Source organism: Odocoileus virginianus, chromosome 30, assembly GCF_023699985.2.
Source record: "Odocoileus virginianus isolate 20LAN1187 ecotype Illinois chromosome 30, Ovbor_1.2, whole genome shotgun sequence".
NCBI classification, from domain to species: Eukaryota; Metazoa; Chordata; class Mammalia; order Artiodactyla; family Cervidae; genus Odocoileus; species Odocoileus virginianus.
The window spans coordinates 38,451,156-38,477,876 of NC_069703.1; the positions used below are offsets into that span (position 1 = coordinate 38,451,156).

Sequence of the window (26,721 nt, forward strand, 5' to 3'; positions counted from 1 at the left end):
CTGATAGTCAGGCTCCAGGAGACTGTGCTTCTAATTACCTACCTGGCATAGTACTCTGCATACAGAAGTCATTTAGTAAGTGTTAATAAATTAACTTCATTTTCATTTTCTGTTTATAGAGAAAGCCTGATTTATAAGCTTTAAAAACACATGTGTTGTTAGTAGCCAGAACTTTAGGTAAGTAGAGGAAATGAATCTTCCAACATGTTACTTAATGTTGGTTAATTTTTGTGTGTGTGTGTTCCTTAGGCTGATATTTTGGATGTCAATCAGATATTTAAAGATTTGGCCATGATGATCCACGACCAAGGTGATCTCATTGGTATGTATTATTGATACCTTTAACATGAAGGTGAGTGGATAGTTTTTGTATGCAAAGAAGTCAGTAAGCTGTGTCTTAGGAATCTAGGAATACCATTTAAAAATCACTAAATTCATTTTCTTAGCAATTTTCTTACGTTGTCAAATGTGGAAGTTAAAATGAGGCTTCCATGAATACTTGCCGTAGCCTCATGGTAAGTCTTTGGTTGTTTAGGGAAATAGCTGTCAGCTTCTCAGTTTTTATCTTCAGAAACTTGCACAACTATGGGATTCGAAACCCTTTTTAAAAAAACTTTTATTTGGAAATAATTTAAAGTTCACAAAAAGTTGCAAAAATGAAAATAACAAGGAACTCCTTTGTAAGCTTTACTTAGATTTACTTCTTGTTAACATTCTACCACATTTGCTTTTTATTTGCACTCTTTCTATGTATTTACCTGATTTTTTTCTGAACTATTTGTGGATGATTTGCATACTTCATAACCCTCTACCTCTAAATAATTCTTCAGTGTTTATTTCCAAAGAAGAGGGCTATTCTCTTATGGGGCTGGTAACTTTTGATCTCATGGCTGGATAGTTGGAGTGATGGTGGTGAACAGGATCCTTAGCATTAGAATTCTCTTCAATTTGCAGTCTTGAAACATCTGACTGTGGTAAAACATCCACTGCCCTTCTTTTTTGCAGACAGCATAGAAGCCAACGTGGAAAGCTCAGAGGTGCATGTAGAAAGAGCCACTGACCAGCTACAGCGAGCTGCTTACTATCAGGTAAAAGCAGGTACAAAAGAAAGTCACTCTGTGCTGTAGACTCTGGGGGCCATCAGAGTCACTGACGCGTTGAGAACAGCTGCAGCCATTTGTTTAGTCTTAAGCTGAAGGCAGGTAGTCATAATTGCCATCCCAGCTCCATTTTTAGTATTTTCCTTTGCAGAGAGATCTACAAAAAAAGTATCAAACTTTGAATAAACTGACATAGAAGCCTCTTAGCTACAAAGCTATCCCCGTAAGCTAGCATGATACCTGATTTAGGGTAAGGCTAATTTTCTAACCTAAACAGCTGAAATTTGTTTCAGTTAGGATATAGGTACAAAGTAGGACTTTGCAGATAATGTATGTTGACTGTTGCCACAGAAAATGGACAGACTCAACTTGGACTGCTGTTTATGTATGAATTAATTGGGGCTTATATGGGGGTTATTTTGCTGTGAACAAATAGGCGTTAATTGTTCTACTTTCTGTAAAGTGGTATTTTTCTACATACTAGTTGAAACTCTGGTTTTATGAACTTTATCCAGGTCTTCACCTCAGTTTACACATGTTGTGAATGAGGTTCTTCTCATTTCTCCTCAACCTGGTGTTGCATGGCTTTTTAGAAACAAATAGCATTTAGTCCTTTACCATGTTCCTAAGATAATTGTATTTACCCTGGGACTGTTCTTAAAGAAATTTGTATTTAACAATAGTTTCCTTTTAAAAACTGAGTGATGACTTTAATATCCAACAGTAAAGAACAGTCAAGTAAATTATATACATCCACTTCATGTTATTTTATGTGGGAATTAAAAGAGATGTTTATGAAGAGTTTATAATATCACAAATTTTATTCTAAAATATTGAGTGAGAAAACCATCAGACATGATACAGTATGGTCCCAATTATGTCAGATAAATGTGCCTGGATAAAAGATCAGAAGGAAATACAATTAAAATGTCAGCTGTTTTATCTGTGGGTGATTATTTTCTCTTCTGCTTGTCTGTATTTTTTACAGTGAACATAAAATTTTATAATAGGTATAAAACCTTTATTCAAATACACATGTACAAATAACTTGTTTTATGGCAAATAACACCTTGCAACATAAACAGTTCCTTTGCAAAATTGTATTTGGGAGCATTGAATGAGAACTTGTATTGCTGTCTAGCACTGGTACCTTGAGATTTTTGAGACGGTGTCTGCATAATCATACACAGAGTTTCATTTTGCATTACCAGGAGGCTGATTGATGAAGCACTCTTTGAGTCTTATAAACATTTTTTACTTGTTTCATGAGTGTCTTCTTTACATATTTTTCTCCTCAGAAAAAATCTCGCAAGAAGATCTGTATCCTGGTGCTTGTCCTGACAGTGATTATTGTAATCTTGGGATTTATTTTGTGGATAGTTAATAAATGAAGTGATTGCCTCCAGCCTTCTCCCGCTGAGCTGTTTTCAAGGGCAAGTGCTTGTTGGAGTCTTGCCAGAACAAACTGATCATAAGAAGAGAGAATACACCAGAATGTCTTGTAATAATTTAGTTAGAAACTAACTACTAACTAGTCCTTGGAATTAGTGACCTATGGAGACAGTATTTATCAGTTTGTGTATACATTTTATTGATTTCTCAAATTAAGAATTAATTTATGTGGATTTTCTTTTCTCTTGTATTCTGATTGCTCATCATCCCAAGTGTTTACTGAAAATTCCCTTCTAGATATTCTTGTTTTAGTAGGTTAACACTACAGTCTTGTAATATTGTCTTTTTATGTATATACAAGATTTACCTTTTTACTAGCAACTGAGATAGAATTACTTTCTGTCACCCAGCACATTGGAGTTTGTCAGAAACTGTATAATAAGCCAGCAGTTTTTATTATTTAACATTGTAATTTGAATTTCTAAGAAGTCTGTTCCCTATATGCTTTGAAAAATTTTGGCAATGTATTTAACTAGAGAGTGAAAAATTGCACATGCGATCCAGATTAAATGAGAAGTAATGATTTGAGCTGGCCAGCTATTGGGGATATGTGTTCATCTAGGTTTAAAGTTTATTACTTGTCAGTGTCATTGACTGCAGTTCATCCATGTATACGCTAAACCATCTTGTCCACTTTTTGAAGAGGTTAATTTAATTAACATTACGATGCTCTGTGGCGTTCCTCTCCCACCTGTCTGTATAGAATGGGAGAATTAGACAAAGCATGCTTTTGGAAAGCAAATAGGAATTGTTTGGAATGATTTAATCTTTTGTTGTTGTTGCTCAGTTGTGGTTCTACATTCCTGGTAAATGATGATTGTTGCCATCAAAAGGCTGCCCCCTACCCTAATAAGGTTTGCTGGGCATATGATGGCAGGGAAATTTTAAAAGCTAGACTGAAGTTGGTTTAAAATTTAGTCCTGTGAACTGGCAAGAAAGCAAAGAAAGGTTTCTTTTTTTGTAAATAATATTGGTTTGGAATAGTGATGTTAGAATTACCCTAATTTATGAACAAGAGGTTAATCTCTCCATGCATAGTTTTAGACACACAAAAAATGTTTCAATAAAAGATTGCTGTCTTGTAATATAAATGTTGTCCACTCCCCTTTTTCACAAGTCTAGGGAAGTTACAGGGGAAGTAATTTTTTTAGGTTCTCAATAACTATGAATTGGGCCAACAATTTCAGTTCATCCTTTAGTGAATTAGAGGATTTGGCTGGGTATATTTATATTTACTTCTTCCATTCCTTTTAATGTTACTTAATCTTCTTTTACTAAAATAATGTGAACAGCAGGGAAACAAGGGCTAAATAGTTTCTTTGCACTCTTGCACCATTTCACCGTCGTAATACAAATAAACATTTTAAAAGCTTCTATTACAAGTTTCTATGCGTTAACATCCTAATGCAGTAGATGCCAGATGATGTGCTGTCCAGAGAAAAACTGAGACCTGCAAGAAAACTGGGGATCATGGGAGGGGGGACTGGGATGGGGAATACATGTAAATCCATGGCTAATTCATATCAATGTATAACAAAAACTACTGTAATGATGTAAAGTAATTAGCCTCCAACTAATAAAAAAAAAAAAAAAAGAAAAAAAAAAAAAAGAAAACTGGGGATCAGGTGAGGACTGGTTGGGGCGGGGGGAAAGAGGCCCTTTCCTTGAAGAACAGAATAGAGCTGTTGGGGTGTCACAGAGGCCCCGGCAGCAGCTTCGGAGCTAATTCATTGGTTCTACAATCACTGCCCCTTCAGCTCTAAATTATAGTTGGACCTGAATACATCATTTATAACACTCCAGGCAAGAAAAAAAAGGCTTGATTGTAAAAAACAAAACAAAACACTTTTCAGTTTGGGTTAAATGAAGCCACCATAGTTCTGTTCTATAATACTATGTAATCCCATGGTGGTGTGGTAATAGTAATCTTTGGTCGCAAATATGACCTTGGACTAGAATTGCAATGGCCTGGAACTTGTAGTAGTTACCAAGAGCTTCTGCTAAATGGGCCTAAGAAACCTGTTCACAGAATCATCCTTATCTGTGCTTCGTCCACCTTGAGGGCACCATGGTTTAGGGCAGTGATGTTCTTAACTATGGCTTCACATTAGAAACAAAAAAAATACTGATATCTTGGTACCCCCTGCCACAAGATTCTAATTTAGTTAGTGGGGGTTATAGCTTAGATATAGGGACTTTTAAAGCTCCAGATAATTCTCAGGTATAACCATGGCTGAAAACCATTGGTTTGGAGGTCAAAAACTAGACTGGGGTACAGAAGGCCTGGAGAATCTTAACTCTCTCGTTTACTCACTGTAGGTATTTGAACAAGTTTCTTAACCCATAGGCCCCACGTGTTCTCAGTTACTCTTTTATAGCTTTAAATTCTCTGATTATAAAGATCACAAGAGTTTAGTCTGAACATACAGATTCTGTTTGTCTCTGTATTCCTTTCCTTTTCTCTTTCTCCCTTTCTCCTTTCTTTATGGAATGTTTTCTCTTCAAGTGAATTAAAATTGTAGCACTGTAGTATAGGGTAGAGTAGAAGTGTCCTGCGGGCCACTTCCTCTGTGAATATTCGAGAACAAGAACTTGCTAGCTGCTAGATCTGTGCTCCCTGAACAGGTTTTGTTTTGTTAAGGAGTGGAGATACACTCCCTTGTACCACTGGCAAAAATATCAAAATGAAATTATGCTTCAGTCAGTGCAAATTAAAACACCTTGAGCCTCCTCCATTCAGTTTTTGTTTTTTGGGTTTTTTTTTTTTCCCCCTTCTTCTGTTCAGAGGCAGTTCTCAGCCATGGGAATGAAACTTTCACTTTTGGTCACTAAATGCAGACCAGAACCCAACTCAGTGTTAAATAGAACCCAATTCTATCATGTTTCTAGGAGTAGGAATCACCTGCTTCATCCCTGCTTTTCTAAGCATGTTTAGGATATCCCTAGGTATCAAAGAATTTTTCAGTATTGCTTTCCAGTACTATGAATTACAACTACTTCAGAATCTCCACCTTGCCAGGGAATAGCTTGAAAGATTTTGATTCTAACCCTTGATCTGCTTTTAGGTCAACTGAGAAGTTCATTTGAATCCTTATCCAAAATGAAATTTGATTGACAAAATAGTTCTTAATTTTTAAAAGAGATAAACTTGAAATAATAGAACTTTTAATGTGAGACTCTGATTGAGGACCAAATTTTTACAGTCCATGGAGAAATGAGAAAAATAATGTTAGTGGGCTTTTTAAAGTGCCATCTTTGAGCTAATGGCTCCCTCACTTTTTAAAAAGATTATGAAAATGAAAAGGTGGTGATGTTAGGTCACAGTCTTCATTTAGTTGGCAAAATAAAAGTTGAGACTGTAGTATTTTCTTTTTCGCCTAGTCCAAGACACCTCTAATGTCTGAATCACTCATCTAGACTAGACCCATCGCTTTACAGCCGAAGAAGCTGAGGCCAAGGATGGTGGTCTGCTACAGGAATTTAAAGGCTTGTGGGAGCGCTCTCATTGGTCACTTGTGGGGTGATATTGAAGCCCTTACTACAAACAGTTCACTATGTTAAACATTTTACATTTATCATCTTATAGCCACATAATCATTGAAGAGATTATTTTTCTTGTCCTCTTTTTATGGATTAGGAAACTGAGGCATAGTAAGTGACCTGGCCAAGGGCACACAGTTTAGGAGCAGTGGAGCCAGGATTTGATCTCAAGCATACAGACTTTAAAACCATACCTTTAGACACTATACACTGTCTCCGTTCATCACTAATACAAACTGTCCTGCCCACCACCTCTTTCACAAAGCTTTAACAATCTGGAGTAATGGCAATTTCTATTCACTTTTCATGAACATCTTTTCTTAGCACTTTGTAAATTTTTTGTTCACCACCCGGCTAAATGAAGTTTCCTGATGTACCATCTGTATACAAACATTTTTTTCAGTGTCTCCATTTGATCATATCAAAGATGTTCTAAGGAAGTTTTTTTGATATCAGTATGTTCCTTATGTCTTTAGATTCTATTCTAAGGAAGTCTCAAAGTCTAAGAATTACTCTTTTTTGAGATACCAAAACCCATTGGCAGCTAGTCCATCAGTCTTTACATTTCAAAAGGTTCACCTCCTAGACTGCTGTCCTCTAGTTTGCATATCTGTACTGACATCATTGGTGCCCAAACAAAGAGCATTTTGCTTTATAAGGCCTAGGTAAATGTGCCATTACATCACATCAGCAGTCAGTGTGAATATTAGCTGTGCTGAAAACAGGGAAAATGGCCGAGGAATAAAGAATTATAAGGGTAAGAATGTAGTTTTAGGTTTCTTGGGTGTATATTCAGCATTATAAGGGATTAAATAAGGGACCACCCATGGAAGCTGAGAAATTGAAAGACAAAGCTGACATGTTCTTAAGGTCACTGACAGCTAGAAATGGCTTCAGTACCACCTCATGCCAGAAAAGGGCATAGGACCTCAAAGGCCCACACAATCTCTCCAGATAAAAAGTACCTTCTCTTTTTCTGTTACACTGAAAACACTTGAGACTATTTAATTCTTTTTAAGAATCAAGTCATTGTGCTCAAAGGAGGGAGCTATAGCCTGTTTTCCTGAAACCAAGTTTAGAACTATTGGCCTAGTCTATCTTTGGAATCGCAGGGCTGGAAAAGGGGGTATATTAACCTGTTCATTTGATAAGTGATCTGAGGGAATTCCCTAGCAGTCCAGTGGTTAGGACTTGGTGCTTTCACTGTTGTGGCCCAGGTTCAATCCCTGGTGAGGAAACTAAGATCCTGAAAGCCACGGATGCAGCCAAAAAAAAAAAAAAGTGATCTGACCAGTTAATATCCTTGCTGGATGAGTTTATTGTGCTTTTGAAGACCAGTGGAAAATGGTATTCTCCTAAGAGTTGATCAGTTTAAATTCTAAGTTAATATTATGCTACAGTTAAATCTTGATGCCTGGAGATGTCACCCAGGGCAAAATCTTTTGAACAGGTTGATGTTCGATTTAAAATCTAGAGGACCAGTAGTAGGGAATCAGGACAAGAACTCCACCAGAGAAAGAGATAATTTGCTGTGCAATGCCTCTTTATAGGTGAACAGTAATTTTGCATTTGGTTTCCTTAAAAGAAAAAAACAGGCTGGATAATCCTCTCATGTTTTCTACAAAACTGAAAAAGTGTTGGGCTTCAGTTGCATGCTAATAATAAATATGACCGTACCAACATCAAAGTATGAGACAGAGTGATGATTCAAGAGCATGGGCTTTGGCCTCATACAGATTTAGGTTTGAATCCCACTCGTTCTAGAGTGAGGCTGGGCAACTCAGTCTCTCTGAGCCTCCCCTCGGGGATCATAATACCTATTTCAAAGAGAGTTTTGAGGATTAAATGAGATGATCCACATAAACTACATTCTAGCCCAAATAAGCACTCAGTAGACATAAGCCATTACAACCAGAAGCCCTGCTGATGATCGTTCACTCAGCTGTTGGACAAACGCACTCCTGAATCCTAAGTCTTCCTTTACAATCTAGTCACTATGACCAAAATTTTAAAATCCAAAGAGGCCTCCACTTGATTAAATAAGCTTTTCATTCATGCATTTTGATGATCTGGACGCCTGCCATCTGGTTGGATCCGTCCCTGGCTCCTGTTTGTCTAGAGTTTACACGATCCCGAAAGGTAGCTTCTCAGGACCGTTAGAGGAGAAACAAGAGACTGGTGTTTTTCCAATCCCTAAGCCCTATACCCTCTTAACTTCTCTCCGTCTTGGGAGTAAAAAGGCTGACGGTGCGAGCCCAGAGCAAGGGTGGCATCACAAGACTTTAGAGCCTGGAAGCGTGTTTGAAAAAAGAACGTAGAGGGAAACCGAACCCTTCCCTACGAGCCCATTTTCCTCAGAAAACTGCCGACCGAGAGAAGCCCTGGCCTCCAGAGAAAGTCAACTCTCAAACCCTGAAAAACACCCCTAAGCAGGACCCCAGTCTCCACCGCTACTACAACGCGCTGTGCGTCGGTGCGTCCGTGCGTGCGTGGGTGTGTGTGTGCGCGCGCAGACGCACAGGCCGCTGGGAAGCCGCCTCTTCCCTTCTGGGTCTTCCAGTTTCCCAGCGTGCTTAGGGCCCGCCAAATGGGAGGGGGAGACGCAAGATGGCGGCAGCCGCGAACTCCGGCTCCAGCCTCCCGCTATTCGACTGCCCGACCTGGTGAGTGGCGGGGCGACCAGCACTGAAGTGGCCTGGCCTGCGCTGGCCTGTGCCGGCCAGGCGGCTGATTTCTCGCAGCGAGCCGAACGGCCCAGACATCTTGGGACTGACTGAGGGAGAACTGTCCGTCGGGCCGGGCGGCGTGTGGAGGAACCTGGAGCTCGGAGCCCGGGCCCAGAAACTGAGGAAACCCAGAGTTGGGGGCTCTGAGGCGCTGGCTTAGGCAGCCCCTCGGGCAGTCAGCCGGTTGCCGGGGCGCTTCGGGGCCTTGGCCTCGAACTTACCCCAACTCCTGACTGAGTGCCTGCTGACTGAGTGCCTGGTGCTCTTGTGGAGCCCGGTACCTGCCCCCCGCTCTCTTGTCCCGAGCGCGCGCGAGCTAGCTTCCTGGCCCCGATCCCCGCTCGGAACCTCGCATCCCGCGGTTGTTAACTGCAGCCTGGTGCGATCCTTGCCTGTGTCTCGCTGACTAGGAGCTCCCTGAGGGCCGGAACGGCTCTGACCTACCTCTGCGCTCTCAACCACTGGCGCGAATTCGGGCACCAGAGGGCATCCTTGCTTGTTAGGAAGAACCCCTTTCTTCCCTTCACAAGTTCTTGGGAATAATGGAATAATTTTAGTCTTTGAGTGGAGTACACGAAGAATTATATGAATTGCCTGGCAAGGCGACTCATCCGAGTTAGAGCTATTTCTGCTCATCACAGTGTGTATTGTTATGTGTGTGTTACTCTCTGGCTCCGTTATATTGAACCCCTCAAGGGCAAGGGCTGCCTAATGCATCTTTATAGTCACAGTTCCTAGGCCTGAGCCAGACACATAGTAGGAGTTCAGAAAGCATATTTTGGATGTAACTTGGCTTTCCCTGTTTTCCAGACAAAATGGGCTTTTGTCCAATGCACTGTCCTCCCAGCAACCACCATAGAGGAGTTGGGTCAGACTTGTGAGATGACTGTGTTGTATCTTCAGTTAGATGTAAATGAATGCATTTGTGTTTAGTGTGTGTGCACGCGCGCGTGTGCGTAGATTTTGGGGATCTGGCAAGATTGTTCTTCCTTCAAACTTCAGAGGCGCAAACACAGGAAACAAGTGAATGTGTAGCTATTTTCTGAGTCCCTTTGCACTTCTGCAACACACAGTTGCTCCAGTCTGCAAATTGTGTCCATTTTGGTTCCTTGCCGCATTGATTTCAGAATGTTTACTTATGTCTTCTAACTATAAGTTTACTGGGCCAGGATAGTAAATTTATAGTTAGAAGAGACTGTATAAGATCACTTACCATTTCCTTAACTTCTGGTGTGCACCAGACACTGTGTTAGGTGCTTTGACATATATGTGTCTCCCTTGGATGGTATGGTTATAGGAGTATAGAGAAAAATTCCCTTATACATGCCATTGTAGAATGACCTGTTCAGGGTAATAGATATCTTTTTTATTTATTGGTACCTGGTTTCATGGCATAGTTTTGGATTGCCCTAACTGCCTAAATTATGTGTCTGGTTTGACCTCAGAGCTCAGGACAGTACCCTCTGTTTATTCTGTGATAAGTCTACCTTGATCAGCCCCAGACACCAACTGATTTATTCTACCTTTGTATGGTATTATTGGTAGTGGCAATCTTAGAATCAAACTCCAAGTGACCAGACAACCCTAACTATAGTACTTGCATTCTCTGTGCTGCTTTCTCTCCAAGGTAGATAATTCAGTGTTAAAATACAGGTTTCTTTGGTGCTGCTCTAAATATAGATCCCCTGAAATATGTTTTAGAGTAGTTGAATCACTGGGGAGGTAAGTGTCAAATGCAGAAAGGAACTATAATAACTGTAAAGTAGATGACATTTCTGCTTGAACATGAACTAATTATAGGCTGGTAGGAGAGCTGCAGTGTTGAATGGGATAATGATTGTAGATGGCATTTGCAAACTCATCCTGAAAATATTTTTTCACTGTTACTTTTCAGGGCAGGTAAACCCCCTCCTGGTTTACATCTGGATGTAGTCAAAGGAGACAAGCTAATTGAGGTATGGAAATACACGTCTTCCCTTTTTTCCCCACCACACGAAAGATTCTTGCCAGTGACTCACTTTTCCACCCCCTCTCCTGTGCTTTGTTTTCCAGCAATGCTACTTTTGTTCATCCTGATTTTTTTCTATTAAAAGCACATAGTGATAAAACACATGCCAATGTGTATCTTCACTGATACTGTGCTTTTTTGTGACTTCTCTCACCTTCCAAATGAAAGGTTTTAATAGATCGTGGGCCTGTAGGCCTCAGTGAAACTGGATGCCCTATAACTTGGTGAATTCCTTCTCTCTGAGTATGTGGAGTTGTGTGGAAGTTGCAAGGTCTGCAATAATTGAAGAAGAAAGTGAATGATATAGATTGAATTCAGCTTTTAAATTGCTTTTATGAGATTCAAGCTAAAGCCCTTCATAGAAGATAGTAAACTAAGACACATGTTCAAAAAAGAGAATGGAAATGGTGATGAAATTCATTCATTCATTTAAAACATTTACTGAGTGCTTACTATGTGCCAGTCTTTGTGCTCGGCATAGGGAATACAGCAGTGAACAAAATGAACATGGTTCCTGTCTTCAAAGAAATCATCTGGTGGGAAACACAGAACCATACAAAAATTTACATGATTATAATTGATGTAAGTACTATAAAGAACAAGTGTAGCAGCAGTCTAGCTTTTCTCCAAGTCTCTAGAATGAAAACCACATAGAACTGCAAGGGAACACGAATTTTGATTTGCTCTTAGGTTGCGTGGATTTTTTTTTTTTTAATTCTTTTGTTGCCATTTATTTACCAAGAAATGGGGATTAAGCCCATTGTGGCCATCTAGTTGTGAGTCTTCGTGTATTCAACCAATTTTATGTTTGCTTGCTCATATATTTAAGTTAAAGGCTCTATTATTGAGTGCAATTATTTTTCTTTGGTGTATATAATAAAAACATTGCACTCTGTAATGAAAACTGTCTGTGAGATCTCCTGAAGGATGTTCTATAAATACATTGTTTTCACTTTCAGGATGTTGTAGTGATACATGTATTTTGCAAAACATTAAGGCAGAAGTTATGATGAATTTATCAAGCCCTGAGCCAGTCACTTAGAACCACTTTGTCATGGGTTCTTCTATCTTAAAGGTTATAAAATATCAGGATTATTCAAGGGAATAATTTAGCTAAAATGTCTTTTTTTTTTTTTTAAACTATAAACTGTTCCACACATACAAAATGTTGCTCGGTAGACATATAGGAATCTACTTTTTTAACCAGAATTTAATAAATCTTTAATTTGCAATAGGGAGAAACATATAAGGAGCCTAGCTTTAATGATAATATCATAATTCTTTTCAGAAATAATTTATATTTTCTTTTTTTTTTTAAGAAATAATTTATATTTTCAAAGCACTCTTAACTTGTCAAACATCCCTCTGATTACTGGTTTCCATTAACTGGTAATGTCTTTCAGTGCTCTTAGGTGTGCTGAGTTGCCACAGAGGTGTCATGTTACAATCCGTAGCCATCACTGTGTTGTTTCTGAGAGAAATAGACTCCAAATCTGCTTATTATTTAAGGATTTAGGCAGCACTTGATACTAACCGAGCTATCTATGTCCAAGCCTTATTTCAGAGGCCTGTGATGTGTTGTGATAGCTGGGTTTAAGAAGTGCAATATTAAAACAAAAGCCATGAGTCTTTTAAGCCCAGGGTGTAAAGCTACACTCTGAGTTATAACTCAGAGGCACAACTGGATAATGGTATTAGCCGTAGCTATTTAAGCAATTGTGGTTTAGTGACTACTGAAGGGCCAGTGCATTATTTCATTCACTTGGACAGAAGAAGCAAATTGTCTAAGAATTCACTCATTTTTTTGCTTCTGAGGCATACTGTTTTTTTCTCTACATTTTCACACTTCTGTAATTGAGATACCTTTAATTGTGAATGTGCATATTTAATTTGGAGGCCTTTTCTTTTTTTCCTTCTCTAAACACCTAAATCTCTGGTATTTTCACCTTGTGGTGGTGTTTAGTTGCTAAGTTGTATCCAACTCTTTTGTGACCCGGTGGATTGTAGCCCACCAGGTTCCTGTGTCCTTGGCATTTCACAGGCAAGAATACTGGAGTGGGTTGCCATTTCCTTCTCCAGCGATCTTCCCAACCCAGGGATCAGACTTGTGTCTCCTGCATTGATAGGTGGATTCTTTACCACTGAGCCACCAGGGAAGCCTGGAATCATAGAAGGTGATCAATTTTGTATTAGAACCCAAAAGCTGGTGGTCTTATGACTGTTTAAGTCCAGCCTATGAGCTCTGTGGTTACCAAATTTAAGTTTGTGAAGACATTATGTATGTGCAAATAGATACGAATGGGAAATGGCATCTGTGAGATTCAACTTGCATAGATATTACCTAGAGAAAATAACATCTTGACATGTTAGGGCTCTCTCAATTTTAAAACAATATCTTATTTTTAACCCAAGTCTTAATATTTGGGTCTAAGCAGGCGTGGGATGATTGTGGGATCGTGTTTTTGAATCTTGGTGCCCCCTAACACTAGGGGCCTGAGACAAGCTCTGCCAGCAGCAAGTGGGCGCTGCTGGACAGAGTTTCCCAAAAGTGACCCCTGTCCCTTTGATCCTTAAAGTATAAGCTGGCAAGGAACTGGGTAAGTGTTAAAAAAAAAATTAAGAGTGTGACCTATACTACTTGTTCACTCCTTAAATGTTTTTTGCCATATGGTGGATTTTTTGATGCAGGAAGAGTGAATAAAATATATAGTGGTTATAAAAGCTTAGACTCTGTGACGGCAGACCTGAATTTCTAATCCAGTTTATAAATATCTAGCAGTGTGAACTTTCATATATTAATTTCTTTATGCCTCACTGTTCCTATCTATAAAAATAGGAATAATAGTACCTACTTACCTCACAGAGTGGCTGTAAAGATGAAATGACATAGCATAAATCTCACAGCACAATGTGTGCACTTAAGTACTCAGCAGTTGTTAACTGTTACCAGTATGTGAGGTACATTTCTGGTTTTGTAAGAACACTGAAGCATAGGGGAGAATAGTAGCCCACTGTGAGTTCAGTGACATAGCCAGGAACGAAAAATAAGCCTCTTGATTCCTAGCCTGGTATCATCTTAATTTGACTGTACTTCCTTACTCAACTTTGTGCTGTCTTCTCTCAGGGATTTTAGAAGGAGCATAGTGTGAAATGTGAACTAGAGCTTAGTGAGACAATCTGTTTAAAGGAAAAAAAAACAGGGAATTCCCTTGGCATTCCAGTGGTTAGGGATCGGCGCTTTCACTGCCAAGGGCATGGGTTCAGTCACTGATCTGGGAACTAAGATCCTACAAGCCACGTGGTGCAGATAAAAATAAAAACTGTAAAGGAACAACATAATGTGTATGAATGGGGGTTATTCTTCAAAGGCTCAAATTGTAGACCTTAAGAACTGAACGAAGTGTTAGCAAAAATTTAACCTAGAGTCCTTCATCTGTGACAGCCCAGTCCACAACCAATATGTGGCAAAAGCTTTACTGATCTAGGATTAAAAGAAAAAGACAGTGTAGTGAGTTTTTCATAAAGCTAAATTCAACTCAAAGAGTGGCCCTTTATCCTTGTCCTCCCTGCTTTTTTGTTAAAATGACCTTTCTTTTATAAAATGATCGGTGACATTTGTAAAAGAAAGTTCTTTTTTGGTTAAATAAAAGTTAATAGCGCTACGTCAGCCCCTACAATTTTTAAAGTAACAGTTTGCTACTCTGCAAAATCCTCTTTTCTGCTATTATATTGAGACATTATATAGTTCTATTTTTTCCAGTTTCACAGGAGTGGTTAGAAACATTTTGGAGTTCTTCTCAGAATTATTTCAGACCCATGGCACTGTTGTTTAGAATATTAGCATTGCAAGTTATTCATACCTGAATTTAAATCCCACATCTGCTACTTAACCAGCCTGACTGCCTTGAATGACTAGATTCATTTCTCTGAATTTATTTTCTTATGTTTAAATAATAAAGGTGATAGGCTTCTCTGGTGGCTCAGACGGTAAAGAATCTGCCTGCAGTGTAGGAGACTGCAGTTCGATCCCTGGGTTGGGAAGATTCCCTGAAGCGGGTAATGGCAACCCACTCCAGTATTCTTGCCTGGAGAATTCCATGGACAGAGGAGCCTGGCGGGTTTAAAGTCCATGAGGTTGCAAAGAGTCGGACAAACTGAGCAACTAACACGTTCACTTTCTATAATAAAGGTGATGTTTAGTTTACAGACTTGTTTTGATGATTAGATGAGATAATGCTTAAAATGCCTAGCCAAAAATAGCCCTTCAATAAATGTGAATCTCTACATTCTCTTCCCTCAAACCTGGAAAATCTTTGCCCTGTGAGGTCATACCATATTTGGACACAGCAAGTACGCATTTAGAGTTAACTCTGAGTAATGCTTTTTTGTGGCCAAAATGTAATGGGACCATAAAATTAGATCTAGAGGCTCATACAGTGATGTCTAGTGTAATTCTGATTTCAAGGGGTTTCCAAAAATAAGTTGGGGCTCTGGCAGCATGATTAGAATATAGGTAAGTGTTTATACCTCCCTTCCTTTGTGAACCAGTAGATAATCTTCATTTGAATATATATTTTTCTGAAAAGACGTCTTATTCCTTTATAGGCATGGCTAATGTTTTTATTTCCTGCTCAACATAAAGTTAAGTGAAATCTTAAATTTATAATGAAAAGAAGACAGCCTCTCTTGCAGGCCATTTACATCTAATAGGATTAGGGAAAGTTCTTTTCATATCAGCACTCAACATTTGACCACTGTATTTTGGGAGAATAATTGCCAACCCCCAGAAATGTTAGTAAATTTTTCTGAGCTCTTTATCTTGAAAAATAATAGGAAATATATATACATCTATATATGTATATATTTTTAGTTTGACAAGGAATTTTACCTTAATATGCTCTACTTTTATTGGAAGAATTTTTGCTAAACCCTGTTGAAACAAACTTTTAGTATTTTATATTTATTTAGAAACTGATTATCGATGAGAAGAAGTATTACTTATTTGGGCGAAACCCTGATTTGTGTGACTTCACAATTGACCACCAGTCTTGCTCTCGGGTCCACGCTGCCTTGGTCTACCACAAGCATCTGAAGAGAGTTTTCTTAATAGATCTCAACAGTAGTAAGTAACTCATATCCCATCCCATTTTATACATTCCCTTTTGGGCAGTGTGGAGATGCTCTTTGGGTTCTTCAGATTTTAAATTGTGTTTTATTGCTCATCAAGGAAGTTTATCTTTGGTTTTTGAATCAGTCCTTCTCCATTCCTGTGGTCTTTCCTATTTTACTGAAATAATTGATGAGTAGAAAGAGAAGAAGATATTAGGGAGTGCTTTCCTGAGGAGAGTAATAGGTATATAGGGAGAACAAAAAAAACACCTAAGAACTAGGGAATGTGTTCATAGGCCCTTGAGAGATTGTGATCCAGTTTAAGCAGAAGTTGTGGTTAGTTCCATTAATGTAGTAGAGTTGTGGGTACAGGACATTATAAAAAGAATCCTTATTTTGAGCAAGTTCATTTTTTATAATAGGTTCTTTATCTCAGCTACATTTTGCTTTGACTACTACTACTAATATCAATTTTAATTCTATGAGCACACTCCAACTATAAGATTTTCCAGTTTGTCAGAGATAATCTCAGAAATGCAGTTGAAACTTGACTACATGGGGCCTTGAAGTTTGTTCATTTTCACCTGTGTATAATTAATTGCAGCATGGAATGTAAAGGATCTCCTTCCTGGGTTGATCGTGTTTTACTCCTTTCCCCCCTCCCCATACACATGCACACATTACCCCAGTATGGTTATATGATGGTTTTGGAGAGCCTTGTCTCATAAGTACGTACTTGCAAATTTATCTCATCTTTTCTCTCCATTTCATAATATGCAGAATGTAGACATGGAAAAATATCCAGACTCTCCAGTAGGATTTTTGGCCTACCTTGCCATTGGTATTGCACCTGTTTCAGCCAGCCTCATTTCTTAGCCTGGGGAAACCCCAAGTATAACTGTTACCCGTCCAGCAGTTCCTATATTCCTTAGGCTTGGGGCTGGAGAGGTCAGACCACAGCAGTTCCTGTCCTCCTCTTTGCGGGGCATGGCTTTTGCTGGATCGGAGCCTTTCCTGCTGGACCCAGAATGGAGCCAGTCTGGCTGCAGAGGCACTTTTATGTGGGGTAGCAGCAGGTCTGAAGGTGTGTCAGAAATCCACTGTAGTGATTCAGGACTCAGTGAAGGAGTTTTCCTTTTCATTGTGACTCATGACAAGGGATGCAGAGTGGACCCAATGCCATTTCTGTTTTAAAAAGCAAAACTGATATGCTGGCAGAAACTTCTCTTTTGCAACTCAGGTTTGGTTTTTGTTTGTTTTTTTCCTTTCCTCTCTTATATTTCTGATTTGGTTATTCCCAGCACACGGCACTTACTTGGGTCACATTCGGTTGGAGCCTCACAAGCCTCAGCAAATTCCCATCGACTCCACGGTCTCATTTGGTGCATCCACAAGGGCATACACTCTACGTGAGAAGCCTCAGACATTGCCATCAGCTGTGAAAGGAGACGAGAAGATGGGTGGAGAGGATGATGAACTCAAGGGCTTACTGGGGCTTCCAGAGGAGGAAACAGAACTTGATGTAATTCTATTGTCTGTGTCATTGTTATGTCTTGGAGACTCTGGTTTTTGCAGTATGTAGCTGTTCTATGTAGCTTGAAATGCCAGTGACTTAGCAGCTGGAGTTTTTCTTGAACAGAGAGATAAGCCTTTGCCACTTTGGCAGTGTGGTATGGCCCTTGGAAATCTGCATTGTGTGGGTTTGGTTATATATAACCAGGGCTGACTAGCCAGTAGACCCTTATGGTTGTCTTGTGCACCTTTGCTGCGTGTTAGAAGCCAAGGCTGGGAATTCCATTTCTTAAGAGCTACACTATCCAATGCAGTAGCCACTAACCACATTCAAAGTACTCAGTAGTCACATGTGGCTAGTGACTAACCATACTAAATAGCTCTGATAGAAAACATTTCTGTCATCCAGAAAGTTTGTTTGAACAGCACTGGCTTACAGAGATTGAAGCTTTCATTCATTTCTGTAGCTTTTTTTGATACCATCCATCAGCCCAAGAATCTTCTGAGTAGAACTAGACTGCTTTTGTCTGGACCTGGCTGCCCTGAATTTTACAACATTTAACTTAAATGTGTTAAGGTTTTCCTTGTCTAGAGTTGACCCCAGTAGTTTGTGGTGTAGCTTTTGTCTTCACATGCCTGTCACTGCATTGGTGTGACTGGTCTGTCCAGGTAAATCAAATGCCAGCCTGTCCTTAACCACCCACATAGATTTACTCTTCTTGTATACAGAGGCAGTTTCCCAGATGTTAGGAAGAAAAAAGCACAGTAGAAATCTTACAACTCAGAAGTTAGTTGGTTGGAAATAAGTAGCCTCATAGCCAGGGTCCTGGCTGGCAGTCCCTCTTGCCCATTCTTTTCCAGGCTGCTTCCATGCCTCCTCCTGTCATCTCTCGGTCTTGTTCTCAAGACATTTGGGATGTCTCAAACTGCAGTGCAGATTGAAATAAGTCCAAGGGATTGAAAAGAGGCAGGCAGCAGTGCTGAGGCCAAGTTAGTCACTGAGATGGATGGATAGTTATGAATAGAAATGGGGCCAGACAGGGATGGGGAGTGACAAAATATTAATACCAAATATTGAGTGCACTGGCAGCGTCCTTACTAGTTTTAAAGGAGAGAGCTACTGGGAAAGAAACTATCAGTTTTTCTTTCTCATCTGTTTTGTTACTTAAAAACAGTTCTTGAATTTCTTTCCAATCACATTCATTTAATTCTCAGCATGAAGACATGATAACCTTCTTCAAAAAACCCCCAAACGTCAACTCAAGGGTTTTTGCACAGGTGACTTGTTTTCAGCTCAAGGTCCCTCAGCCCCTTTTGAATATCACTGCCTCACTGGTCACTGAAGATGTTCCGTATTCTGTCAAATGAGGCTTGCTGGTATTAGCTCTTTGGGGACAATAATGAATCTTTTCTGAATGCAGAAGAGAATTTCATTTGTGTGAAGAGGTCAAGGTTAGCTCCTAATACCTTCCTGCTCTTTGTTTGGTAATATTCTCCTTCAAATTCCTTGTGTACTTATTCCTATCTTTCCTGTGTGAACTCTGGCCCAGAACCTGACAGAATTCAACACTGCCCACAACAAGCGGATTTCCACTCTCACCATTGAGGAGGGGAATCTGGACATTCAGAGACCAAAGAGGAAGAGGAAGAACTCACGGGTGACCTTTAGTGAGGATGATGAGATCATCAACCCAGGTGAGGTATCTTCCAAGTTTTTTCTGATGAAAAGGCTGTGATCCTAGAGAGTAGTTTACACAACCTTTAGGTCAGTTGTTTCTCAACAAGGTTTAGAATAACAGGTGCTATATTGAGGGGAGATATTTTTGTACAGTACAGGCATACTTTGGAGATATTGTGGGTTTGGTTCAAGAATTTCAGTAAAGCAAGTCACAGACATTCTTTGGTTTCCCAGTACACGTGAAAGTTACGTTTATACTATGCTGTAGTCTGTTAAGTGTGCGATAGCATCATGTCTAAAAAGACAACGTACATACCTTAATTAAAAAATACTTTATTACTAAAAAATGCCAGCCATCATCTGAACCTTCCGCAAGTTGTAATCTTTTTACAATAGTGACAACAAGGATCACTGGTCATAGGTCACTATAACTACTGTAATAATAATGAAAAAGTTTGAAACATGTGAGAATGATCAAAATGTAACACAGAGCTAGGAAGTGAGTGAATGGGAAAATTGCACTGAAATACTTACTTGATGCAGTGTTGTCACAAACCTTCAAATTTATCGATATAAAAAACTCAATGTCTGTGAAGCACAATAAAACAAGCTATACCTTTTCATTGATGGAGCGCCCTGAACACTCAAGCATCCAGTTGCAGTGTGAAAGAAGTAGCTAGAGGAAGGGCCCTTAAAATTCAGTATACAGAGCATGGCTGTAGTTCTCCTTTGCTGATGCAACATGTCTGTATCATACTGGAGTTTAAGTATAGGTTAGAGCAGACACTGTTGTCTTCATGGGGTTCTGTGTATGACTGGTAACTCTTAAAATTGGAGAACTTTCTGCCACTATTAACTGAATTGAAGACTTGCCTCTTTAAGGCTATAACTTCTACTAAAATACTAAATGTGTTTTGTAGTCTTAAGGGGGAAGGAGACTCCCAGCTATAGACAGTGGTCCCTGAATGCTGGGAAATGTGCATGAAGGAGAGTAGATTGGGGGGAGGCACCCTGAGGGTGGATGTTTGCAAGGCTGACCTTCGCGAGGAATGAGTAGACGAAACCAGAGCCTGAGAGTAGCAAGTATTTAGCTCGGCATAAAAAGCAACAACAAATCCTTATATTTAGAAGAAGAATTAAAAGAATTCCTGTGAAAGAGATTGGAGCATTCATTCTAGTGACTTTTGTTCACTTTCTGATGATGTGTGAAGTGAAATGAATTACTTGCCAAAGTAGTGAATGCCCAAGGGAAATGTTTAGTCAGGAGCTGGATGACTAATCTAGAAAGTTTATTTCTGGATGCCAGATAAGAGTTTCTAGACATTGGACATAGAAATCTGTAGTTTTAATAAGCTCTTATTTGTACTGATGAACAGCCAACAGTATGGGAATGACTGATCTAGATAATTCATTAAGTCTCCTTCAAGACCTAGGGTCTGATATGTTCTGTTTTTTCTCTTGAAAATTATTATGGAACTTCTCTGGTGGTCCAGTGGTTCTCTGTGCTCCTAATGCAGGGGGCGTGGGTTCAGTATCTGGTCAGGAAACTAGGATTCCACATGCCACATGATGCAGCTAAAAAGAAGAAGAAGAAAATTATTGTCCTGGAACTTTATGAAGGCAGTATGTTTAGGGAGAGTATGGCAGAGTGTTTAAGAGCATGGGCTCTGATCAGAGGGCCTGGGTATGAAATTCATGTCTCTGCTTGGTAGTTCTGTGACCCTCTGGCCAAGTGACTTGTCAGACTTCTGGCCCCACAGGATTGGTGGGGAGATTAAATGATTACGTGGAAAATACCTCAGATCTGTGCTTGGCACTCAGTTCAGTTCAGTCACTCAGTCATGTCTGACTCTTTTCGATCCCATGAACTGCAGCACACTAGGCTTTCCTGTCCGTCACCAACTCCCAGAGCTTGCTCAGACTTAGGTCCATTGAGTTGATGATGCCATCCAACCATCTCATCCTGGATCATCCCCTTCTCCTGACTTCAATTTTTCCCAGGATCAGGATCTTTCTCAGTGAGTCAGTTCTGCCCGCCAGGTGGCCAAAGTATTGGAGCTTCAGCTTTAGCATCAGTCCTTCCAATGAATATTCAGGACTGATTTCCTTTAGGATGGACTGGTTTGATCTTGCAGTCCAAGGGACTCTCAAGAGTCTTCTCCAACACCACAGTTCAAAAGCATCAATTCTTCAGCGCTCAGCTTTCTTTATAGTCCAGCTCTCACATCCATACATGACTACTGGAAAAACCATAGCTTTGACTTCTGTTGGTAAAGTAAATGTCTCTGCTTTTTAATATGCTCTCTAAGTTTGTCATGGCTTTTCTTCCAAGGAGCAGTGTCTTTTAATTTCATGGCTGCAGTTGCCATCTGCAGTGATTTTGGAGCCCAAGAAAATAAAGTCTGTCAACGGTTTCCATTGTTTCCCCATCTATTTGCCATGAAGTGAAGGGACCAGATGCCATGATCTTCCTTTTTTGAATGTAGAGTTTTAAATCCAGCTTTTTCACTCTCCTCTTTCACTTTCGTCAAGAGGCTGTTTAGTTTCTCTTTGCTTTCTGCCGTAACGTGGTATTATCTGCATATCTGAGGTTATTGATATTTCTCCTGGCAATCTTGATTCCAATTTGTGCTTCACCCAGGCACTCAGTAGCTCTTGATAAATGTTAGCCATTATCCCAGTCATCTGCCAGCCCTTTTGCATTTACCTGTGTAGACTTTCCTATACCAGAAGTAGACCTGGCAAGGAACCTCTTGGTAGATCTTCCAGGAGCAGAGATTTCCTGCAGTAGGTAGACTCTGTCTCCAGGAGTTGAATGGCTCGAGAGTGAGGAAAGGGCGAGAGGCCCGCACACTGTTCAGCCAGCACAGGACAGGGTCTCCTCGGTGGCCGTGTCCTCACTTCCACAGGCCTGTGTTGTTCGTGGGGCACATACCCTGTTAGCCATGCTTCTTGGGCTCCAGTTGCTCTTGCACTTCATTTAGCTTTCCTGAAGGGATGATTGGAACAGGGCTCCTATGGTAATGAGAGAAAATAAGGGTGCCATTTTTTAGAGACCTTGTCTCCTTCCTGATGAGCCTGGTACCTTTTCCTCTTTCTTTTTCCGTATAGAAGCTGTTCATTCATTCATTCATTGAACAATTGTTTGTGTATGTAATTCCAGGATGTATCCTTTAGAGGCATCCTGATATGTGAAACGGAGAAGGCAGTGGCACCCCACTCCAGCACTCTTGCCTGGAAATACCATGGACGGAGGAGCCTAGTAGGCTGCAGTCCATGGGGTCTCGAAGAGTCAGACATGACTGAGCGACTTCACTTTCATTTTTCACTTTTATGCATTGGAGAAGGAAATGGCAACCCACTCCAGTGTTCTTGCCTGGAGAATCCCAGGGATGGGGTTGCACAGAGTCGGACACGACTGAAGTGACTTAGCAGTAGCAGTAATATGTGAAAAGACAGACTTAAGTAAATCAGGGGCTCTTCAATTAAATAAGGAATACTTTATATCCCAAAGGGACTCACAGGAGTGTTTCTTTAAATAGCAAACACCTTCAGTGCATTAAAATAAGGTGTACAATGTCTGCTAGGGAAACAACTCCTTTCCTACCACTGTATTAAGATAAAAGGGCCAGGGAGTTGTGTTTTCTGGTTTTCTAGTAATGTTCTAGTCTGTGCTTGCCTGTTTCCCCACACTTCGTCTTCAGTGAGAAAACTGTTCATTGTAGGTCATCCAACCCAGTCTCCCCTCTGTGCTCCAAGATCACTACTTTCATACTTCTCTTGAAGCACCTCCATTGTATTGTGATCCATCTGGCTTTATAGCTCTGAGCTCCTTAAAGGCAGGACAGTGTCTTGCTCTTCATTTCCATGCCTTCTGTCCAATAAACGAGAGACTGATTGCAAGCATGTCCCTTAAATTGATCTTAGTGCTTTCTCCTGGCAGAGTGAATGAATGAAGCTAGAAGCTTTGGAGGGTGCAGTAGTGTGTGTCTAAGCTGTGAAAAGCTCTCGCACCCTGCTTGGGCAGGGGCTTCAGATCCTTTAGTGAGTCTTCCTTGTATAGGCATGCATTGGAGATATTATGGGTTCCATTCCAGACCACTTCAATAAAGCGAATGTCAAAGCAAGTCACGCAGATTTGTTTGGTTTGCCAGTGCATATATAAGTTACATTTACAAGTGTGTAATAGCATTATGTCTAAAAAATAGCATTATATCTTTAAAAAACCCGTGTCCTTGTTTCTTTACAATGCTTTAATTAACTACTTTATTGCTAAAAATGCAAACTATCATCTGACAGTGCAAGGTTGCCACCAACCTTCAATTTTTTTTTTTTTAAACCCTTCAATATCTGCAAAGCACAGTAAAGTGAAACACAGTAAAGTGAGGTATGCCTGTATACAGGTGTTCAGCTCAAAAGGCAAAGTGTGTGACCTCTTGAGGTGAGTAATAAAAGAGGTGTCCCTCTTTTATTACTAACATGAGATTGATGATGTCTACTTTTTTTTTAAATCTCCCCTCGAAAGAGGGAAGTATGTGGAATGGGAAAGTGGTCTAGAGCACAGGCCTGTTTCTGGCTGCTGAGATTTATATCCTGGCTCCTCTCCAGTGAGATGACTGGGTCCATCATTTTCCTCCTCCAAGCCTGAGTTTGTTTTCTCATCTATTACATGTTTGCTCTAGTGGTACCTAGCTCATGAGGTTGTTATGAGGATTGAACACATACCCAGTAAACACCTGAAGGGTTAGCTGTATTTTACTGTTTTAATATGAGTTATTGTGATGGCTTTGTTCACACTGAGCCATGTGACATTAATCCTCCCAGTTGATTACTGAATTAACCCTGCCCTCATGTCTTTTTGCAGAGGATGTGGATCCTTCAGTCGGTCGCTTTCGGAACATGGTGCAGACTGCAGTGGTCCCAGTCAAGGTAGGAAGCATGTTTAAAATGTTACATAATCTGGGTTAAAAACCCACTCTTCGATGTGTAGGCTTAATTTTAAAATACCTTCTCTGCCCCTTTCTTGTTTTTCATACTTTGGGAATACTTTTACCCCATCTGTGTGTCTGGATCCTGGAGTGCCATAGAGAAACTGCAGGTGACGAGCCAGCTTAATGCTGCATGTAAATTATAATGTGATGGAAGTCTGTAAATTTACCTCTCAGCAGGGTAGGGTGCAGAGAGACCCACCTTTCTTTAGTCTTCCCTTCTTAACTTGGAGTAAGCTGTTAGGCAAAGAGGAGGCATAGTTGCCTTCTGCATGGCACCTCTGGCTTTTGCCATGGCTTTATTTTGTGAACAAGAGTGGCACAGATTGGAAAGCCAGCCCATGTTGGGTTAGGTTTAAAGATAGCTCTATTGAAGAACCAAGAGGTGGAAGCTACAGAGATGTTCTGAGTGCTCAATACATGGAGAACCACCTGACAGCTAGGGCTCCAAAAGGGAGCAAATGGTGCCTGGAAGCAGATCCCTGTTGGCAGAGGTGTTCAAATGGTGATTAGGAGATGCTGATCAGAGCTGCTAGAGAGAGTTGTTTTTTTTCTCTCTAATCTTCAGAATATATTATTTCGAGAAATGTGTCAAGTTTCTGGTTAGTCTTTGTTTCAGGAAGATCTTTCATTGAACTTTAGTCCGATGTGAAAAACTACAAGATGAAATTTTTCATACAACTCCGTAGAGTTTGTGTCACATTTCCCCTTGAGCACCTTTCTCTTCTTTCTTCTTCCTTTGGAATTTTCTGCTGTTTATTTCCCCAAAAAATAAAAATTAGAATACTTGCAACCATCTATTAATCACCTTTGTTTCCTAAAAGGGTATTTTAACATAAAAAAAAAAAAAGAGAGAAGCATGACCTTAGGGTAAAGAATGGTCACTTAAACTGGATAAGTCTTACTTTATGAAAAGTTCATACACTGGCCTCATTTTTCTCTGTTTGACATAAGATGGTGAATGCTTTGTTTGGAGCAGTGTTTAGGAGCCACATGTTAGATGACCACTGTAAGGTCTCTTCAGACCCTGAGATTTCAGGACAGTGAGATGGAAACAAATGAGTTAGAGGTTCAGGGGCCTTTCCCAGTTTTTCTCAGACTGCAGTAGAAGAACCTAACAGCACTCTTCTGTCTCACTTCTATCTCCTCTGTAAACCACAGAAGAAGCGGGTGGAGGGCCCTGGCTCCCTGGGCCTGGAGGAGTCAGGAAGCAGGCGCATGCAGAACTTTGCCTTCAGTGGAGGACTCTACGGGGGCCTGCCCCCCACACACAGTGAAGCTGGCTCCCAGCCACACGGCATCCATGGGACAGCACTCATTGGTGGCTTGCCCATGCCATATCCGAACCTCGCTCCTGATGTGGACTTGACTCCTGTTGTGCCGTCAGCAGTGAACATGAACCCTGCACCAAACCCTGCTGTCTATAACCCCGAAGCTGTCAACGAACCCAAGAAGAAGAAATACGCAAAAGAGGCGTGGCCGGGCAAGAAGCCTACACCTTCCTTACTGATTTGATATTTTTGGTCATGGAGGAGGGTGGGATAGGGTGGGAATGGGGTGGAAGGGTGATGGGGGGAGCTAATGAACTAGGGAGAAAAACTTCATGTGTGCAGTATCGTCTTTCAGAATGTCTCCTGGGGTCCTAACCATGTACTATTAAAACGGAGGGTGAAGTTGAAATATCCCAGAAAGACCTGTCTTCAGAACACTTTCATTGCAGAGAAATGTTTCATACATCCTTTTAAATAGATTGCCATGGCTTTCCCCCAGGCTTTCCTTTTCTCCTTTTTTCTTTTCTCCCTCTTTCTAGGTCATTTTTATTTAAGGTCACATACCCCAGGGAGAAACTCTAGGCCCTCAGGTTGAATCCAGAGCTGTGGGGGTGACAGAAGCCCCACCAGCCTTGTCGGTCCAGTGGCCTAATTTATACCTACTATCCCTGCAAGTCCAGGTAGCAGAAGGGTTGCCACGGATTCCAGGTTGCTTAACAAGAGGGTTTAAAATTCTCCAGTTAAGCTAAGATTTAAACTCAAAAGTGTTTTCCTGGGTTAGTGGTTTTGAGGTCCAGTAGTTAGACTTTTCTCTTTTGTCCTTTCTGTTAGAATGAGAACATTTTGATTTTTCTTCATCTGTGACCAGTGCCATAGACACAGGTTGATAGTTTTAAACTTACAGTATTGTTTGAACTTTACCTGTTTTTCTTGTCAAATCTGAGTACTTGTGGAAATTTCTCACTTGATTTCAGGGTACTGTCCTCTACTCTCTAAGGTATTACTTTCCCTTTTGAGTGTGTTATGAAGGCAATTTTTAAAGGATATGATCAGTTAGAGCAATTCTAATTAAAAAGGAAAAGATTTTTTAATTTGAAGTAACGGATGTCTCTAAGAGGACATTTTTAGATGATGGTTCGGAGGCTCTTTCCCCCATTCGACCCAGAGCTCCAAGACTAGAAGACCTGGCTAACAAACATAGGAGACGAAGGTAGGACACATTGATAAGAGCTTTGTACAGAGATTTGTACATTTGTGTAATAGGCCTTTTCACGCTTTATGTGTAGCTTTTTACCTGTAACCTTTATTACATTGTAAATTAAACGTAACTTTTGTCA

At 40.3% G+C, this 26,721-nt stretch overlaps 2 protein-coding genes, 1 long non-coding RNA gene and 1 other non-coding gene across 4 annotated transcripts in view; 3 read left to right on the forward strand and 1 right to left on the reverse strand.

The window, feature by feature from the left end:
• Positions 1-3,926, forward strand: part of STX12 (syntaxin 12) — a 31,659-nt gene extending 27,733 nt beyond the window's left edge. Inside the window, exons 7-9 of the mRNA XM_020909127.2 lie at positions 250-322; positions 1,006-1,088; positions 2,399-3,926. Of these exons, the coding sequence (XP_020764786.1) occupies positions 250-322; positions 1,006-1,088; positions 2,399-2,491 (249 nt within the window). The 3' untranslated portion in view covers positions 2,492-3,926. The remainder of the gene's footprint in view (positions 1-249; positions 323-1,005; positions 1,089-2,398) is intronic.
• Positions 810-9,253, reverse strand: LOC139032242 (uncharacterized). The gene is made up of 2 exons (XR_011484776.1): positions 9,040-9,253; positions 810-1,257 (listed from the first exon to the last, which is right to left on the reverse strand). It is a non-coding gene; the product is annotated as an uncharacterized lncRNA (long non-coding RNA).
• PPP1R8 (protein phosphatase 1 regulatory subunit 8) lies at positions 8,618-26,721 on the forward strand. Its single transcript, XM_020909121.2, has 7 exons — positions 8,618-8,755; positions 10,713-10,773; positions 15,795-15,948; positions 17,237-17,457; positions 18,998-19,142; positions 23,990-24,054; positions 25,275-26,721. The coding sequence occupies exons 1-7, from the start codon at positions 8,700-8,702 to the stop codon at positions 25,626-25,628; spliced, it is 1,056 nt and encodes a 351-aa protein (XP_020764780.1). The 5' UTR covers positions 8,618-8,699; the 3' UTR covers positions 25,629-26,721.
• LOC139032267 (small Cajal body-specific RNA 1) lies at positions 12,344-12,509 on the forward strand. The gene has a single exon (XR_011484804.1). It is a non-coding gene; the product is annotated as a small Cajal body-specific RNA 1 (non-coding RNA).

Bases quoted from the DNA above. Each gene is read 5' to 3' on its own strand.
- PPP1R8 (XM_020909121.2), top strand. From the start codon at position 8,700: ATGGCGGCAGCCGCGAACTCCGGCTCCAGCCTCCCGCTATTCGACTGC. The intron at 15,949-17,236 runs GTAAGTAACTCA...GGTTATTCCCAG, and splicing joins CTTAATAGATCTCAACAGTA to CACACGGCACTTACTTGGGT. The intron at 19,143-23,989 runs GTGAGGTATCTT...GTCTTTTTGCAG, and splicing joins TGATGAGATCATCAACCCAG to AGGATGTGGATCCTTCAGTC.